This window comes from Haliotis rufescens, unplaced genomic scaffold (genome assembly GCF_023055435.1).
Source record: "Haliotis rufescens isolate VD_foot unplaced genomic scaffold, xgHalRufe1.0.p SCAF_44, whole genome shotgun sequence".
Classification (NCBI taxonomy): domain Eukaryota; kingdom Metazoa; phylum Mollusca; class Gastropoda; order Lepetellida; family Haliotidae; genus Haliotis; species Haliotis rufescens.
The window spans coordinates 1,899,387-1,920,684 of NW_025964157.1; the positions used below are offsets into that span (position 1 = coordinate 1,899,387).

General features: G+C 40.2%; 1 protein-coding gene across 2 annotated transcripts in view; it reads right to left on the bottom strand.

Annotated features, from left to right (window-relative positions):
• LOC124136055 overlaps positions 1–17,137 on the bottom strand; it is an 85,541-nt gene extending 68,404 nt beyond the window's left edge. For both annotated transcript variants that reach the window (XM_046501823.2, XM_048383116.1), the window contains exon 1: positions 16,707–17,137. In XM_046501823.2, coding sequence (XP_046357779.2) covers positions 16,707–16,764 — 58 coding nt within the window. In that variant the 5' untranslated portion in view covers positions 16,765–17,137. The remainder of the gene's footprint in view (positions 1–16,706) is intronic.
• Positions 17,138–21,298: the final 4,161 nt, after the last annotated feature.

Here is a 21,298-nt window from a genome sequence, read left to right on the forward strand (position 1 = left end):
ACGTCATCTTCCCCAGGCAAGGCAGTTAACTGACTATATATGTCCAGTTTTCACACTTGCTGAACTAAACAAGAATTGGATGGAAACTTTTTAAATACCTCTGCGTGTGTTTGTGAGGGGTGCCTCCGGCCAGCAGAACACCTGGTGTCGTTACAATTTAATAGGGATGCACATGCTTATGGTCGAGCTGGAATCGTACAACCGACTGTGCTTTCAACAGAGATATTTTTCAGAATATTGAAAGGGTTTTGTCGCCAAGAATCAAGAAACTGAATTATCAGAGATATTACAACCACGAGAGGAGCACCATATACTCCCTGTAGTGCAGATACACGTCTTGCACAAAAATATTTCGGGTTCAATAACTCACAAGTTATTTAGATGGCAAAACCGCTCAAGCCACGCACATTAGCTTAATATCCTATCTCGATACAAAATACAAAGTACCAGCCGATACGTACTAAAACAGGATCAAGCTAATGCTCCGGGGTGTAGCAGATATCTGTTTTCATGGAAAGGGTTTTTCTGCTCTTATTTGCTCGCAGCCGCCCCTTATTGCTCATCATAAGAACTACCTCAGATTCGGTGCACACGCACCCAGGACACTTGCTCATGGAAAAAGCCACGTGTACTGAGGTAAAAGACGCAGTTGATGCCATAAAATGTAATCTTGTATATTTCCAGCAAAATGGAAAGAGAGAAAATAACACCAGCAATTATGGCTGATGTTGGCCGAGAGCTTGAAGCAGGACTGGAGATGAAGACGAGCTGACGGATACAAATGGACTGTGGAGGGACAGTCGCTTGTAAGTAATTACCTTGATAGCTATCAGCCTGCAAGGATTAGTCTGGAATAGTAAACGCAGTCCCCTCTCTCCCCCTTCCATACACGTCGCTGTGTAAATGCCATAATCTTGAACGCAGTGTTAAACCTCATTCTACCCTCACCTTATGAACGTTACTGTATTTTATAAAGAAGTGTTTCATTTTTCCGGCAGGTCGTGACCATGCGATTAACAACAAATGCTTGCGGCTTAGTTTCTTGTGTCATTAGAGTTTAGATTAGTATAAAATATAAATCGTTGTGTTAATACAAAGGGCTATATTTATGAAAAATATGAACCATTGACCATGAACTTACGTTCCTAGATATCACAAGATCGACATAATTTAGATGGTATTATGTTTTTGAATAAATCAGTATTATCAGATGAACGTACAAAAATACACGCGGGTAACCATGGTAACTTATCAACCGAGAGACGTCTGGGATGAATTAAGCAAGGATAAGATAAATGGATGAACAACTTCTTTCTTGCAATTAGGAACGACGTTTCAGTATGGTTCTAAGACCGTTGTCAAGCAACTGAACTAAGACGCCGCTCCTAATTGTGATAACGAAGCTGTTGATTCATATATCTTATCCTTACTAGTGCTCTAACTGCCAAATACCTCTCAACGAAGTTGGAAGGAATTAGTAGCTGCTTTGAAATAGCCAAGACTGGATGACACGACTGATGCATACTGTCGTTTCTGAATCTGTAACGAAAACAGGATATGTGCAGACATGTAAATGTTGTTTTCGTGTGAAAATCGTAATACACCTCACGTGACCTTAATGATTATTAAATCGTCTGAAAACAAGAATGTTTGAATAAGAATATGAATATCACGCAAGTGCAGTTTTTCAGAAGTTTGCACTGACGGCGATGAATATTGTTCTGGTAAATGCATCAAGCATATATATGGTATAAAATGTTTTTGGTTTATTGATATTTTCTAATGTAATGTGTTGTGTTTGTTTGGTGTTGTTTATGTCCGCTATGATGTTATCCCAGGGCCATACGTTTAATATGGCTTCGCTCGTAAAATTCAACATTCCTTGTTACTCCGTTGGCCTGAACTTGAATCATACATTCAAATAACATTTATGCGCACAGAAGCGGGAACATACTTCTCACTGAACTGGAATATGACATTTAGGGCTCACTTTATTGATAATTAGAAATCAGTTTCTCTGGAGAAATGCACTTTCATAACTAGAAGAGAACAATTACATTACTGGGTTTCATAGCGCCGTCTCCCATTACCCTTCATTTCCAAATGGATCCTTTCTAATGTCGTTAACCCTCTCACTGCCACATACATATGTACAGAGTGTATTTCAGAGTGACGTTGTGAAAACAGCATACATTCGTCCGGAAAAGAAGTAGCGTAACAATTATATTTTTCATTTTTTTCGTAATTTTCAAATTTCACACAATAAAATTTCTCAAACTGACTGTGTAAAAACTATAAAGGATTAACGTGACTACGAGTAAGTATAATAGCTCGGCAAGCGTATTGAATATGTGAATTCGTACAAAACGTCCACGACAGCTGGTTTGTTCACCATACGTACTGTGTCATTAACGAGTCTCTACAAGTTGTAAGTTTCCTTTAGTGTTAAACCCAAAAGCATCATATGAAAGCACGTTGTTTACCCTGGGGTTATTTCTTCAAGGACGATGATGATATGGTAGACATATATAATATCTGAAACGTCATAACTGTCATTAGTATGTTACAATTAAAAGATTAAAAAATGAATTGAACGTAATCATACACCCGCCATCTCATCTCATTGACATTAGCCATACTCAGTGTAGTCTACCGTACAATGAAATGATGCTACTTACCGCTTATTTCTTAGGAATGGGAGCCGAATTCGGAGAATCGACGGATATGTCTGACTCCCCCAAATCATCGTCTTTGCCAAAATTTATCAATGACATCGTTATCGTGTCTCATTGACAGCTTCGATCGCAATGTTGTCTTCTCTCTATAACCACGTGTGTGTGTGTGTGTGTGTGTGTGTGTGTGTGTGTGTGTGTGTGTGTTTGTGTATGTGTGTCAGCTTGTATTAGTCTGGACTCATGACGATTTTATAGTGCTAGCCCCCTGAGATACCATGCCGCAGTTTAACATGAATGCCCCACTCAGACACATTATACTGACTGACTCTAAGCCGACCAGTCCTTGTTTTAGCCTCTTAATGCCGCGCGTCAGGCAGGGTAACAACAAGTACCATTTTTTAACGTCTTTTGTTTTCACGCGGCCGGGGATCAAACTCCAGACCTGCCGCTCTCTGGGCGGAGTCGGTCCACAAGATAATAGTATATATTTAGTCAGGAAAAGGAATGGAACGTTTTACAGTGAGAGAGTTGTCAAACTGGATCCAAGATTAAACAGCCTTTGTAATATTTTAACCACATATATTATTCTTGAATGGTTCAATTAATAATCTAAATAGTAATAGCAATTACACACAGGATAGGTAAGATTTCATAATGTTTTCAATGTAAATGTGATTTCGTTTTGTTGTTGTTAAATAGTATGCATTATCTTAATTATGAAATACTTCGATCAATGCCATGTGAATACATACGTATTTAGTCATATTTGATTTAGTTTGTATCATTAATAAAATGAAGTCTTATGCAAGACCAAGAAACAACCAGTCTTGTGTTTGTAGATGGGTTTTCACAATCTTGAATTATATGTTTCCTCCATGTTCTAGTTTAGTTTAGCTACAATAAAATTTAAAAGTTAAAAAAGGGATGCGAGATAAAATTACTGAACACTGATTTATATAAACGAGTTTGCGTAGTTCAATACAGAAAAACTATTTAATATTCTGATTTTTCTGTTCTGACAAATAATTGCATTCGTATCATATATCTATGATCATTATCTATTTGAAGCCTTTCCTTTTGTAGAATGGGGTTAAATGGGAAACTTTACTTGAAATTAACTATCCCGTATGTCTTTAAATGTGCGTGTATACCACGGCGTAAATAAAGTAATTAAAGTCGGATTTATATAAAAACTATGAAAGAAATAGTTTTATTTCATGGATTTGCCAAACACGTATATTCTGAGCAAAGTTCTAAGTAAGGCAGCCAAGTGCCAAATGGTGAGACGATGATGTATTTCTTCTCGTGGTCATAGAGAAACAACTTTCTTAAGATTGTTCAGCACATGCACTGTATATACTTTGAACAAAACTTTAAACGCAGAAATTCATATTATCGTAATTTTCTCTTTCACTTAATCTCTTGATATTAATTATGATTTTACTGTCAAAACTATAATATTTTTTGACCTGCGTAAGTGATCGTTTTCCTTGTATTAAAAATAGCAAATACTCTACACTTCCTGTGCTTTCAACTTCAAGTAATAAAAGTGTCCAACTATTTTCTAGCGTTTCAAGCTATGTATGAATTAGATTTTACCCATTAACAACACATCATTTACAAGACCCGATGTATAAATAACGAAGTGTGTTTTTGCACAACGAAGCGATGCTTGTGTCACATGGCGCCCGAGTTACGAATGATCGAAAAGAGGTTTGTTGAATATTTTCGCGGCCGATGAATACGTTTCAACGATTGTGATGGGAATTTACGTGTACTTTCTCTTTGGTAATAGTACGCTAGTATTAAGAAATAATAATGATCTCCAATATTGAGCGATGTTAATTGTTTGGATTAGGTAGCCATCTTTTACTTATGTACGGCAAAGTTGATTTTGTCACTTATGCAAGAGCACGGACACCGAATGTATACTCTGCATAAAAAGAAATGCAAAAGTGATTTTAGATGTATATTTTATATATATATAAAAAAAATCAACTGATGGTGATCGATTCTTCAAAATTGGCACACATCATTGTCATTGAACCAGATTCCATATGGCACACAGGGAACAGTAGATTTTCAAGGTGAAGGTCATGTGGGAAAGTCGTCCCATTGAGGCAATAAGATCCCGAATTATGGCCTGGGGAATGTTCACCCACTCTGCCTGCAGTGCTTGTTCCATCTTCCCGAGGCAAGAGAGTTAACTGACTATAAAAGTCCAGTTTCCACCCTTGCCGAACTAGGCTGGTATTACTGGGCTCGATCGTAGCGCCACCAGTGGCTATTACCATTTATGTCCCTTCTAAGCCTCTTGATTCACACAAAATGGTTGCGCCCGGTCAGGACGATCTGATCGATAATCAATATCTATATTGTGATATAACGGGTCTTACATCGCGAAATGCATGAAATCACGTGAGCACCTTGATTAAAAACATGAGAAGATTTTGAAAATATCTGCTGAAAACGAGTTGGTGGTGCACATGCTTTGCAAATCCTGCACAGCGAGGCATAAAACGTTACTCCATCGCAGTTGTGACCATACTCTGTGACCGTGACACCATTCACGTTGCAGCCGACGATGCAGGTCCGTCAAAATGACACCTCGAACTGGTAGTCTAGCGCGAATACCTTCAGCGCGTTAACGGTTCCTCACTGTCTGGGCTGATTTCCTACGCAATCTTGGTATTGCCTTAGTTTCAGAGGTATTCGCTGTAGTTCTTTCACGTAGATGACGTAGCCGTATGAGCCGTCCTGTGTTTTTGTAGTGATGAGTGGGCGACCGGATCTAGGAAGGTCACGTGTTGTCCCGTGTTTTTGAAAACGGTCTCACAGTCTTGTAACGGTGCTTGGTGCTACGTGGAAAAGTCTGGCTACAGCTGAAGATAATTCTCCTTTTTGCAGTCGACCGATGGCGTTGTTGCTTTGGGCCTCTGTCAGTCGTGGCATGTTGCTGTAAACCCAACGTTCAATAACCGAACAAGTGATGTTGCACGTGCATGTCATGTTGGTGTGTTTCCGTGCCAGGCTTTCACGTGGCTGTGTTTTTGCGATTTGCTCATCTTTTCACCAAAATTCTGTAGTACCTCAATCTTTCAGCACAAATCAATCCCATGAAGTACTGACCAATTCAATTTTGTTATTAGTTTTGTATGGATTCGCTAACACTTTACAAATATTTACGATTTAACTGCTTTTGCGTTGTTGTTTTTGTAGAGTATATATAGACGTAACCGGGTTTTCATCAAGATATATAATCCAAAATGCCATTCGTTTGCAACATTATCTTTCAAACAGTCTGTGTATGAACTAATCACGACAACTTCCGTCAATTTTGGTTTGACGTAAAATACACAAAATTCCATTGGGATTGTTATTGGTAAGTTAAACGTACGGACAATTCTCAATGAAGGCATATTTTGACATGAATGTCATGTGTCTGTCATCGTTAGGATATGCACTTTACAATGATATGACTTATATTGACCTCAAGATTTCAAACAATTGCGTTTACTTGCCACATTCGGGTGCTTCCAAATTACGGTTTATGTAGAAAACTAGCAAATTCGGAATACCGGCACATTCACCGATGGCTTGGCAGTGCTTATATATCATTATTTGCTGAATTTAGCTACGGCTTGAAAGGCAATCAACTAGAGTTAAATGTCATACAAATTAATTTCAATGTTTGCCGAAATAACGACGTTGAATACAATGTATTCGTTTTTTGAAACCGCGACGTCATCACAGTGCAGCACTGCGTGGTAAACGGAGCCATTTGACAGCCAGGCACCTTGAGGGTTAACTTCCTTAGCCATCACTTTGTCTGTTTAGAAATGATAAAAGTGTACCAATTAGAAAAATCAATTTTTAGATGTGCTCTTGCTTCCCAAATGTCAATCTGACAAAAACGTAATTCCCATCTTGTATTATTTACTGGATGATCCATGATTTGGCCTTGGTGCATACTTGGCGCAGGATATCACGTCAATAAAGTGGTAGAGACGTTCGATGATTCATTGAATCTGGTTTTTGTTAAAGCTATTTGTATTAAGCTGAAAAAGACAAATAAGGTTATTTTTTAGATATTTTAACATTTGTGTACATACCGATTAAGCCCATATAGTTTCACGATTTTTTCACTGAACTAATCACGTGGTCACTTCAGTGACGTCTAAAAACGTTTGAACTCCATCATTTGATCCGCTAAGGTTTGAATCCTTAGTTGAAATCACTGTGCACTCGGACGCCAATGGCACTGTGTTCGGGTTGGTGGCATTACTCGCTAAAGTATCTACCTATCGGATTGGCCGATCTCCCTCTTGACATAACGTTTGATGTGACTTCACTTCATTGTGACGTGACAATTGTTAAGTGACCGTACCGCGGATTACCCAACTGAAAGGACGATGACTCCAGACAGATCGTATTATCACACACAGTAAAACAATTCCTTTAGGGAGTTTAAGAACTGAATGACCATACTATCATTACGAGTAACGATAGTGTGGTCATTCAGTTCTTGAACTCCCTGGCCTATCGCCATTGACAAAAGTAACCACAAGTCCTGGGAGGGTCACACAACCCTGACCAGAGTGCGAATATCGACCTATCGAGACGTGATTTGAACTGTCTGCAATATGTCAGTACATCAACTAACAACACCATAATGCTCCCGTCAAAAAAGAAGCTTTAATTTGACGTGATTCTTACATTCCCTTGAGACTGTAGCTTCTATACTGTCGCTTAAATAAGTGGGATGATATTGGAGTTTGTGTAGGTTGTGTATGACATCCTTTCAAATATTACTAAAGCATAAATTATATAATATATCTGCAAACATCAAGATCCGGGGAGGAGTAGGTCTTCAGCAACCCATGCTTGTCGTAAAAGGCGACTAACGGGATCGGGTGGTCAGGTTTGACCTAACTGCAAGAGCGTCATGATTTCTTTAAATTCTTTAACCCGCAAGACTTATTACATAACCCAGACTGTAGCATCATTCATACATGTCTTAAAAAACAATTAACTGTGAAATCAATGAAAAATGTCCAATCCTTTGTCTTTTATGAGTTTTCAAGAGCCATATGATAGTGAATGTGGCATTTGTAATATACCAGTGACTGTTCCCAAGGAAATGTATTGATCATATTACACGCCAGTGTTATGAAGTTTTGTAGTTTTGTGGCACTATCGCTGGTCAGGAATACACTGACCCAAAGGATTTATGAGCATGTTATGCGTTTCCTCGAGGCCAATAACAACACAGAGATTATCTCATAAACCATCTGTTTCATTTCCCAAAACCTCCACACAAAACAGGGTGTAGCATCCTTTGTTGTAAAAGCTTTCATGGAAAGAGGAAATGTCATCTGTACCAGGTTTCTTTGAAATGTGAATTTCCAGCCAATGTAAAGTTTCACAAGAAAGCGCTCACTGTTTATAGTTTGTTTCACAGAAGGAACCATACGACAACTTAAAGCTACAAAACCCGTTCCGTCATCAGGGGTGCGTTGCAAAGCGCCAATCGCTTGCAAGCGATGCACAGCGATTCGCTTCATAACGGTGCGCTAACTTTCAACAATCGCTGGCTGAGGTCCCGAGGTCGCTTCGCTCTCAAACCAAAATGGCGGGTGAATTTGACAGCGGGATAAGAAATTCTTGAGTGTATCAACTGGGAAATTAGCAAAGGCAGCTAACATCGCACCACCCTCAGTCTTCTCCACATCTACAAAGTAGTCATAAATGCATCGACTTCTAGTCATCGAGCCTCTTCTATTACGTTCTTCATTAGAGCAAGGCAACCAAGCGGTAGCTGCGCCGCCATTTTGGAAGAGTGCGTAAGCGCTTCGAGCTGTGCGCAATTACTTTGCTTAATCTAAACGATTCGTGGCTTGCGACGCGCCTCAGTTCAACCTTAAGGCCACGTGTGCATTTGAGTCACAACAATCATGTATCTGCAATGTTACATTGGCGTGAACACTATTCGAATATCCAAACTGAATTGTCAAATTTGAGCAGGGTTCAAACAACAGAGATAGCCATCCAAACTATACACCCGTAAGGACCTTGTATTGTTTGATGGGCATTACTTAGAAGTTGACCGATAACAAAGTAGACACAATGTTATGGAAAACAACTTCTTTAATCACTGTAGATGTCCAGCCTTTCTTGCCAACGGTATAAAGATCTATATCTTTACCTATACCTACACCTTTACAGTAATTAAAGAAGTTGTTATCCATAGATTTGTGTCTACTTCAAGTAGGCCTTATCGTCATAATAATGACCAATATTCACTTTAACGGTTAACACCTAGTTCGCCAAGCCGGTATGTTGTTATCTTGTTATCTATTTCCCTGAACATATTGTTCACGTTACTGACACGTTTCTGCTGTGAATAAACATGGATGTGCGTATAGCCTCACGATGTCTCGTCATGTATCCTGGAACTCAAGGCTTAATCATGTAAACTTCCGTATGCTCATGAGGGAAGGAGGCCTCTAGATGCAGATTTAGAGTGGCGTGCATGACCAGAGAACGCACCGTTCACGTGTTGCTCGGTTGGTGAGAGATCAGAACGTATGGATTTGTATAGGAATGTCCGTATGGTATGGTATGGTATGGTATGGTATGGTATGGTATGGTATGGTATGGTATGGTATGGTATGGTATGGTATGGTATGGTATGGTATGGTATGGTATGGTTGTTTAAGGTCGACTTCGACCATTAAAGGTCTATTTGCGCCAAACACATCAAAAAAAAATTCACACCAGAGCAAAGTGAGTAGAGGAAATGAAATGCTCATCTAATCTGCTTCATTGTCTAATTTATGTACTAACATACCAAGTAATCACTATGTTATTTCTGAAAAAGGAAGAACTAATTCCATAAAATAACTCAGATCAGACAAAAAAAGAAAACTGTGGAAATGGTTGAAAAGTCAATACACAATGTACGTATACATTTAATTTCTACAATATGTCAAATTTACCTGATATGGCCACGAAGTCTTATATTGCCCGCTGAATTGAACCGTAAACTATGACCCGGTCCGTATAGCCAGCATCAGTTAATGTCGCTTTGCAACGTACAGATTCTCCAGTATCACGAACCGTAAACTACGAACCGGTCCGTATAGCCAGCATCAGTTAATTTCGCTTTGCAACGTACAGATTCTCCAGTGTCACGAACCTGTCCGTATAGCCAGCATCAGTTAATGTCGCTTTGCAACGTACAGATTCTCCAGTGTCACGAACCGTAAACTATGAACCGGTCCGTATAGCCAGCATCAGTTAATGTCGCTTTGCAACGTACAGATTCTCCAGTGTCACGAACCTGTCCGTATAGCCAGCATCAGTTAATGTCGCTTTGCAACGTACAGATTCTCCAGTGTCACGAACCATAAACTATGAACCGGTCCGTATAGCCAGCATCAGTTAATTTCGCTTTGCAACGTACAGATTCTCCAGTGTCACGAACCGTAAACTATGAACCGGTCCGTATAGCCAGCATCAGTTAATGTCGCTTTGCAACGTACAGATTCTCCAGTGTCACTAACCGGTCCGTATAGCCAGCATCAGTTAATGTCGCTTTGCAACGTACAGATTCTCCAGTGTCACGAACCGTAAACTATGAACCGGTCCGTATAGCCAGCATCAGTTAATGTTGCTTTGCCACGTACAGATTCTCCAGTATCACGAACCTGCCCCTCGGGGAAATTAAATTACGTTACGTATGAGTGAGTGAGAACCCGAGCGAGGGAAACAATGTGACGATCAGATCAACGATCATCGGATCATTGTACGACTGAGTGACTATGCACAATGAAAGCACACTTTGATGAATTACTCTCAGCCTTCACTATCAGAAGTGTCTCTGAAGTAAGAAGGGGCACGGGTGAAACTTCACTGTGCATACACGTAGTTGCGTCCCTAAACCTGTGATCGTGGGTTCGAATCACGGTGCGTCCCGATTTGTTTGTAGGTTTGTCAACACCATACACGTGATCGTGGGTTTCAAACAGTGGTAAACGTCTAAGACCTGTGAGATAACTGGAATACTGTCAAAGCGGCGTTATACCCAACTCACTCACTCACAGTAAAGTTTTACAGCAACATGGATCAATCTGGTTTTCCCTTTCTGCAATAATAACCACAAGCATACACACATAAAAGGAGTTGTATGGTCAGATTTAGACCGTTCTGTATTTTCTAGAAGCATGTTTATGCCAGAGAAAAACAAAAACAAAAACAAAATTGTAAGAATATATTTTGAGATTTTAAAAGCCGCGGGGCAACTCATCAGCCCACTTAGACAACAGTGCACTTGAGATTTTCAAAGAAAAGGGGGGGGGGGGGGGGGGGGGCGTGCGGGATTATGTTCTACGGAAACTGACGGTGCTGTCTGCAACTGATGAGGCTTGTTCAGGATGAAAAAGCTGAAAGCGCCAATCAGTAATAGGCTCTCATTTCTACTTCAAGTCATGTTCTCGCTATATTGTGACTGAGAATTTGATCTCTACACTCATTAATTTCCTTATCCTGAAAGTAATAAGATATCACATACGTGATAACGTGAATATACTTGGTCAAAATGTTCCTTGCGCACTTCATGACATCAAATTCCGTAATTTGCGGAAACTGTCTCACAGGATCTTTAACATACACGCGTACAGTACATGTTCATTGTGCACATTATTTCTCCACGTATTTGACATTTGTTACATTTGTGGTGTTGAAGTCATCTTGGTCTCGTGTTTCACAAGAAACAAAACGAATTGAAGGGTGATCTGCCTAGTTCCTAATAATTCAAAGCGACAACAGCAGAGAAGATCAAGTCTCAAATATCAGTCCATACTCATTCCTTAGGCGAAGATTAGTGTTGGAAAGAAGATTTATGAATGGATTACTGAAAATAAGTGATGACACCAGGTCCTGCTCTACAGGTAAAACAGAAACCACAATGTTCATGTTCATGTTCGTGTTTGTGTCTTCACGACGCAGTCAGCAATACTCCTGCAACAATCGAGTCCAGACAACCAGTGGTTGATATAATGAGCAACGATCCTCCGGATCTGACCACCTGATCACAGAATGCAAGCAAGTAAGGACGCTTGAAATCCGTTGATTGAGCAATTTGTACTGGCAGAGGAAGAAAACTATCTATGGTAATTATTAACAGGGTTGTCAAGGTTATTGTGTATCTTAACTTACATGCCATTGTACCCGAAATATTGAACGACCGCCTCCGTGGTCTAGTGGATTGAGCGTCTGCCCGGAGAGCAGAAGGTCGGTGGTTCGATCCGCAACCGAGTCATACTTAAAGATGTTAAAAGATTGTACTTGTTGTTACACTGCTTGGCGCTCAGCATTGAGGGGATAAAACAAGGACTGGTCGGTTCGGCGTACGCTGTGTCGGGTCTCCATGTTAAACTGTGGCATGGTATCTCATCCAGCTAGCCAGAAATGGGATTCACACATTGTATCCATGAGGGAAATCGAACCGGGTCATGGGCGTGACGCGCGAACGCTTTAACCACTAGGCTACCCCACTGCCTAACGTAGGGAAAATATTGTGAATTTGATGAATGAAAAGGAATATGTACATATTATTTCATCAATGGTCGTTGAATTATGATTATCAATGCTATATTTAACAGAAACAGTGGTTCTAAATGTAGGTGAAACAAAGTATCTGGATAAATCATGTGTATAATAGAACACGTCATCGCCACATAAATAATCACTCTCCATTATAGGCCTCAATTTCATTAGGTGTAAAGGCAAACTACTGCTTCCGTTATATATGTTGGCTTAATGTGGAAGGAAAGATGCAGGCCTAAGACGTTAACCGAACTGGTAAAACCAACGAGCAGGATATGGCAAGCACAGGATCATAATCTGTCTTTCTAACCTAGGATCACAGGATCCTGACACTTCTAAGGGACGTAACACTGCACATCGAATTGTGACGCCTTAGACGACCGAGCAACCCGTATCCCAATATTTCTAACAAGAAATACTGGTCCTTAATTCTCAAGGGTTTGTTTGGTTTTGACTGAATGAGTGCGCCATTTTGGTTTCTATAAAAAAATGGAGTCTGTAAAATGAAGTGAAAGTGACTTAACCAGGACATTTTTTACCAATCGCCTGTCACATTCTGGGACTTAGTCATGTCTCCTAATGTAGCTAACCCATGCAGTTTGTTCATTTTGTCTTTAAAAGAGTTAAAATTGTTTCGGGGAAATATATCTCATTTCGCTAAAGTTAACCAATCTATATTTTGTCAGAATAAACTAAGCATTAAGCGATTATCTCCTTCAGTTATAGGCATATTATATAGCTTTATCACGCACTGACCTTGCAATGCTGTACCAGTGATGGACATCATGAGCATCGATCCACGCTATTGGTACACGATGACATGCATCAACCAAGTCAGCGAGCCTAGCCACCGGATCCCGTAAAGGGCAACTAACAGGAACGGGTGGTCAGGCTCGCCCTCTCGCTGACTTGGTTGATGATGCATGTGATCGTATTCAAATTGCGTGGATCGATGCTCATGATGTCAATCACTGGATTGTCTGGTCCAGACTTGATTATTTACAGACCGCCGTCATGTAGCTGGAATATTGCCGAGTGTGTCGTGAAACAAAAATAAATGAAAATAACATAGTGTCTGACTCAAGCTGTAAGCTGCCGCGTGTTTGGAGGGTGAGTGATTATCTCCCTTACCCAAATAGCTCTATTGCGCACCACCTTTGAAGTGTAAGGTGCACTCATTCTTTCTCCCTTCACACTGCTATTGCAACGTATTGTTCAACACGATTAATTACCAGACCTCTATAAAGTATGACCTTTTCAATAAACAACACATGTAAAACAACAGGTTTGATATGAGACGTTTGTAATTACTTGTCTTCATAATCATATGTATGGTGCTTGCTGTGCTTAGTTGAGCACAGTATTGTTTCAAGTAATTCACTGTATGTAATGCATGATTCATACCGTGTCATGCGGGGGTTTACGGTTGTGCATGGTTTATTGCTTTGACAGTTTTAACTTCCGTCAGAGATTATACACCCGCAAATGATCTTTGCTTCTGGATACATAGGAAATTTACGGCCAGGTGTGCAGTTGGCAATTATTTTCCTAAAATATAATACGGCTGCATGATATATTCACGATGGTTGGGTTGAACATAGTAACATTCTTCAAATCTGAACCAGAAGTAATCACAACACAGACCCAGTTAACCAAACGGTACCGTGAGTGAGGGATTTGGGTTTAATGCCGCTTTGAATAGTATTCCACGTATATCACGGCGTGTCAGCCTTATGTGGGAGGAAAGCCCGAAGTAAGCATGGGTATGATGCTGACAAATCCTGAAACATAACCTGGGCGAACCGGAATTCGAACATAGGTTTATGACGTGTCCAAGGATCACAACTCTGCATAGAGACCTATGAGGTATTTTTTGTTTAAAATATGTAAGATTATTCTCAATATTTATAGAAGACTTGACCAACCTGTATGTTCTTAAATTGCTATTGGATATACGAGAATTCCTGAATGAGTGCTTGAACATATTTTGACATTTGGACCGAAGTTTCTTCACAGTGGATTCATCACGTTTATTTGTGTTTACAATTTCAAAAGTTTGATTTGTTTAAACCATCTAACATTTAGACCAGAAAGATTGATATTTGCTGTCAAAGGATGTTTAAGAATGACATTTGTTGTATTCGGTGTTCGAAATAGACATCGGCCCTTAGGCCCGAGGCCCGCAGATTTCTTCTCGGGCTGATAGTTTTATATTTCAGCGGGCCCATACGGCCTGTAGTTTATTTTAAGCTGTAAAAATGGTATATGAATCATGATACTGAGACTGCTTGGTGAAACAGGGCCCAACTTCAAGGTACGCTTGTTAACTCTTTCAACACAGCAGACGTCAAAATATTAGTAGTTTCATGAACCTACCTGTCATGTTTTTCTTTTATCGAAGTTCCACATTTTAAATATAGGTAGCGATGTCCTGCTTAAAACGTTCAAAATAACACGACATAACAACAAACTTTCGCCTAAATCTTTCGTCTAAATAACGCAGGGGCGGTCGGGTAGCCTAGTGGTTAAAGCGTTCGCTCGTCACGCCGAAGACGCGGGTTCGATTCCCGACATGGGTACAATGTGTGAAGCCCATTTCTCGTGTCCCCCGCCGTGATTTTGCTGGAATATTACTAAAAGCGGCGTAAAACCATACTCACTCACTCTCTCACTAAATAACGCACATGATGATGGTATCCATTGCTGTTACTTGATTGGCTGCCTTATGTCATGTGCTTGATTTTGGCCAATCACGATCCTTATATGTTTAGATTACGGCAAAAACGTTATAAGAAACCAATTTGTATACAATAAAATAACATGTTACAGCTACGAACATACTCCTGGTGAGGTCACTGTAATATTATTGATGCTCAGAGCTTTCTAACGATATCAAACATCGAACGAATCTTCGCACGTGTTATTTATACAAATCCTCGAAAACGGAGTTATATCCCGGTATTTTCTCAACTCAGTGGGGTAAAGCCATTATTATCGGGAAACATGTGACAGATTGTAATTTAAATTCTTTTTATCGTCATTTTCCGATTACTTCAACAAGGAAAATAAAACAGAAAGAAGTTAGTGTACAGCTCCATTACGAAATCTTAAAACTGTCGAAAATCGCCATAATTTTCGCTTTCTTGGTGCTTAATATGAGCGTTATGAATGTGTTAGCTTAATTTTGTATTAAAAACGAACTTACTTACGTCATCAATGCATTATTTAAATAGTGTGATAAACACAACTTTCAGATTAGACCTTTCAAATGTTGCATGACATGTAGTAGCAAAGATGTTTTACAAACTGATTGTTTCCTTGATAAATGTAGGCTCCATCTCTCACCACAGAGTCTCTGGTGTGATCGCAGTACAAGCGTCTGGTTAACTGGTTGCGTTTTGTACTTTATTGCAAGAATGTTTCCCTGCTTCGGCTAAAATGTTTGGGCCTTCAGTTTTTTGCACGGGTCCAGCACTTTTTGAACTGTGCTCGCCCTGAAGGCTCTCAGGTTAGTCTTCTGAGTTTCAGACTCTGGTTTTGTTATCAACACAGGACTTTTTTCTATATTATTAATTATTGGTACAAATAGTGGGTACATATCAAGTTCTGCCTGACAGGCCAAGTTATGTGTTTTCTTGCTTACTCCTAGTAATGATTACAAAACTGAAGCTGTAGTCTTGCTGGAAGAAGTGTATAAATAATTTTAACATTGTAAGGCCCCACCCCAAACCTCACAATTGTATTTCATTATTGGTTCTCTAAGGGTTTAAACAATATTATTGCTACCTTTACCGGGATATCATATCAAAAACTGAAGTTTTAAATCTATGGTAAGCACTCGCGATCGTGGCTTTCCGAGTGAGTGACTTTTGAACCTTCCATTTTTATGAAGTTGTGTACATGGATATGTGTATCCGTATGGTTTTCCTTGTGCTGACCATTTACAGACAATGTTGCTTTTATTGTGCGTTCAAAAGATAACTATATTAATAAAAAAACAATTTGAACTTAAAACAAATCCTCTCCTTCCATTGCTAATAAGTCCTTCCTCTGCACCTGCCATTATATGGCGATAAAAATGCACTGCAGCAATCTCTACTTGTATATTAATATCTTTACTTAAATCAAGCAGAACATTTCACGAATAATTAAAGCAAAAAAAACCAATTCCATAATCATAAAAATATCTTGTACGATTACAACTATATCATAAGCGTGAGTTTGTGAATCACTGTCGAATTATAAGAACTTTAACCGATGGGATTCTGCCGAAAGCATTGGAAGAATTTTAAATCATAACACCTTAAGTGTTCCCGATTGCTTTTGAAGTAAGAATAAATTGTCGTTGTGTAAATAATATTGGGTTAAGTTTCAGATCACAGGTAGCAACAGGTAAAATGATCACATCAATATAAAACTTACCTTGGCAAATGAACGCAAAACATATTGCTCTGAGAACCTGGCTTGATACTGTATCCATTGTTTGCTACTGACTATATGAAGCTGCCTCAAGGCCTGGTGAGTAACATCTGTTTCTGGGAAGTGTACTGAAAGGTTTCAAATCAGGAAACTTCTACTCAGTCCATGTATTGTTGACCCGTGTCCAAACATTGCAGTGTCACTCTTATCTTAAACCAAACAGTGATGATTAATCATCTAATGAACTATCCAAATGGTCCTGCTTCCAAACCCCCATAAATACAGATGCAGTTGAGGGCACATTTATGCATGTCCTCCTATATTGGAGAAAACCGTACGGAAACGAGGCTGTGACGTCACTTTGGCATGACCATAAATATCAATATACACCAGACGCCCGGCACAGCAAACAAACGTCTAGGGTAAACTGCGGACTCCTGACATTGTACATGCTAGTGTTCTCCGGCTAAGCCGCTGCGCTGGTACCAATAACCACGCGAGACGGTTTAGGAGAGACTACACAGCCCCTCAGGTAGCCTGTAACATCAAGATACAATCTTATTCTTACTACACTCAGTCTCCCGCGATCTTGACGGAGCTGTGACAACTTAATGGTACCATGTTAAGACCGCTATTTACATCAAATTAGTGCTACGTTTTACTTTTGTTTCTAACAAGTTACAAATGACATTTCAAAATAAATCGTTACTGCAACAAGGCGACCCTTCTGTTGGGTCCGCTGGTAGCATATGATGTCGTTTCTGCATGAACCTAAATGTGTCTAGTTTACAAGAATAATGGCATGTATATAATGGCATTGACTTATATGTGTAAGTGCTTGTCAAGGTTGGATCGTTGGATTGGAGGGTTACTCTAGCTGGGCTACATTAATTGGTGTGTTCAGAGAGGCCATATTGATCCGACACTATGATGTGGAGCTCCATCAAACTACAATTGATATGATGGATGCTTTCGTGAAAAAAACCAATCCCACCAATCCCTCGTGTTTGTTTGGCTTGATAGTTCAAGCTGCTGCAGTCATAAAGTTAGGTTAATATCCTTGCTGTTTCTGTCTGAACACTTGTCTCTGATTTTCTGATTTTGATGTTGAATTATTGGGACGTGTCTGTATGTTTGCGTGTGGCAGTGGTGGAGTGTGGTTGTGCGATGCAGTTGTCGTGTACATATGTACATCTGTGCCTGAGAGCGTGCGTTTGCGTTTAGGCGTGTGGTTTGCGTTTAGGCGTTGAGGCGTGTGGTTTGCGTTTAGGCGTGTAGTTTGCGTTTAGGCGTGTAGTTTGCGTTTAGGCGTGTGGTTTGCGTTTAGGCGTGTGGTTTGCGTTTAGGCGTTTAGGCGTTTAGGCGTGTGGTTTGCGTTTAGGCGTGTGGTTTGCGTTTAGGCGTTTAGGCGTGTGGTTTGCGTTTAGGCGTGTGGTTTGCGTTTGGGCATGTGGTTTGCGTTTAGTCGTGTAGTTTGCGTTTAGGCGTGTGGTACACAGATCTGGTTGCATGGAATGTGATCGTGCACTGAAACGTTGTGTTTTTGTGATCAACTTATACTTAAAAAAATATATTGTGTTATTATGCGTAATTGTATATTATATATATACGTGCGGTCGTACGCGCGTGTGTTGATTTGTTATTATTTGTGTGTGATCAACTTATACTTAAAAAAATATATTGTGTTATTCGTAATCGTATATGATATATATACGTGCGGTCGTACGCGCGTGTGTTGATTTGTTATTATTTACTGGGACTCAACATTACGTTTGCTTGTTTATGTTTATTTGTTGTTTAACGCCGCACTCAGCATTATTCCAGCTATATGACGACATCTGTAAATAATCGAGTCTGGACCAGACAATCCAGTGATTAACATCATGAGCATCGATATACGCAACTAGGATACGATGACATGCATCAGCCAAGTCAACGAGCCTGACCACCCGATCCCGTTAGTCGCCTTTTACGACAAGCATAGTCGCCTTTTACAGCAAGCATATACACTGTAACATAATCCTATTGACGCAGAGGTGTGAGCCTTGGAATTCGCTGTGTAGAGTTACGCCCCTTAACCGTGCCTGGATAGAAACCAAGACTGTTGCGGTATTTTAATATTCCTGGTCATGAATGACAGTTCATCTTGGGTTCGATCAGGACTGTGTCAGGATAATTGAATGATCATATTTTCCTGAAGACAAATCATATATGTGTAAAAAATGAAAGTGAAAATAGATAATGATAACATAGTACAGTAAACTACGGTTATAACGAACACGCTTATAACGAAGTTACGGATATAACGAACTTACTTTTTGGGTCCCGACTATTTGCTGTAGTTATGCTGTATATATGCTTATAACGAACTACGGTTATAACGAACTAAAATTACTAGTTCCTTTGAGTTCGTTGTAACCGTACTGTACTGTATAAAATATATTGGAAACGAGGGGAGGTGAAAAGGTTATTACACGTATGGAGCGACGTGCATCCACGCATGTATGTATGGCTGCTTGTACTCGTCCGGACTAATGCCGGTTATATAGTGTTAGCCCACTGACACAACATGACATCCCCACTCAGACACAGTATACAGACTCTAAGCCGACCAGTCCTTGTTTTTCCACCTTAATGCCGAGCGCAAGGCAGAGTAACACCAACCATATTTTTGGTAAGACACGTAAGGGTCATATCCCCGACCTTCTGCTCTATCCACCAAACCACGGAGTTGAATGAGTGAGAGAACATTAAACGTCGCATCGGCATTATTTCAGCCATATAGCGACGAAATACATTGTTCTAGAAGCATGTTTTAGTCATAATGGACGTTAAACATACGTATTTCACATCTGTGGGCACGGGTGGCCCAGTGGTGGCCCAGTGGTGGCCCAGGCGCCGCAAATCGTTCAAATCCGTGATTGTGGTTTCGAATCCCGGTAATGATTCTAGGTTTGTCAGCACAATCATGAGTTTCATCAAAGTGTAAACTTTTGAGACCTGAATCACTCCCACAGTAAGCTGACACACCGTGATATAACTGTAATACTGTGCAAAGCGACGTTAAACCCAACTCACTTACTTATTGCACATCTGAACGCTTGATGCCCGGTGACATTGCAAACAGGTTGGTTTGTTGTTCAACGCCGCACTCAGCAATATTCCAGCTATATGACGGCGGTCTGTAAATAATCGAGTCTGGACCAGACAATCCAGTGATCAATATTATGAGCATCGATCCTCGCAATTTGGATCGATGACATGCATCAACCAAGTCAGCGAGCCTGACCACCCGATCCCATTAGTCGCCTTTTACAACAAGCATAGTCACCCCTTACGGCATGCATGGGTTGCTGAAGACCTATTCTACCCCGGAATTTCACGGGTCCATTGCATTGTGGCATTGCAAACAAGACTACGGTGGACACGTGACTGATATGAAGACATTACACAGGAAATAACGATGTCCGTAACAGTAAAACCTCATACCAGGTCTTACTGGGAAACAGTAAATCTTCCCAAGAGGTTATTACGAGATAGGAAGATGCCTAACATGAAGACATTACACAGAAAATAACGATGTCTACCATGTCCGCTGTCGGAAGCTCTGTCTGGCACCTCCTGTCCAAGGATGAAATGAGAGTACGAATCGCACTGTAGTGCAAACTAGTGTCTGTGTCCGGGGTTCCAGATGACGCTGTCGTACACGGCGAACCAATTTGTCCCATATTTGTGGCTTCAAATCTGGCGATTTGGATGTATAGGAGAAAACACGCCTTCGAAGTTTAGGTTGAAAAGGTAAACACGGGGGAGAAGGATATACCGACTCCCGAGTGTGTACATTTACCGCCAGAACCGAGGGGTTGTGTATTCTCAGGCTTATAAACCGTCAAAAGAGCTAGTTGAAACAAAAATCTAATTTACATTTGGCGCGTTATAACGAAACAATTGTAAAGCCTGTTCATGTATACGACTGTTTGCGAAAGCAGTCGCTGCACGAGAAATTGTTGAAATGCAAAACCGCGAACCAAAACCTAGGAATGTTTTGTCAAACTTATGAACCTTCTAAATGCAAGAAATACCAGAATAAAATAAGAAAACACCGGAATACCTTTTAGTGAAACAATAGGCGGTATAAAGGGAATTCGATCAAAGTGTGCGAGAGAAAGACAACGTGCAGCATGCAGCACAAACTGAAGTCATGACAAGTAAAACTGAACAACTTTTCATCATCTGCCCTGGTGGCTCACTGGGAAACGGTGGGTTACAAAACTAAACACGATATGTGAGGTTGCAGGGTCGAACCCGTCATCTCTAATGGAAACTTTCATTTCCTGTCTTCGAGTGTAGAACATTTGTCGTTTGAAACACAAAGTACCAATTTCATCTAGGAAACAGTAAAATCTCATACCAGGTCTTACCAATTGAAAGTAAAACTTCCCAAGAGGTTATTACGAGAACGGAAGATGCCTACACTTCAATAAGTGGCAGTAGGTTTATAAATATGGATCTTGTGCGTAACACATCCTAAGTGTCAGTGTGATGTAACAGTGGACCTTGAAGTTCAAACACGGTTTTCACTTACTGTACATTGT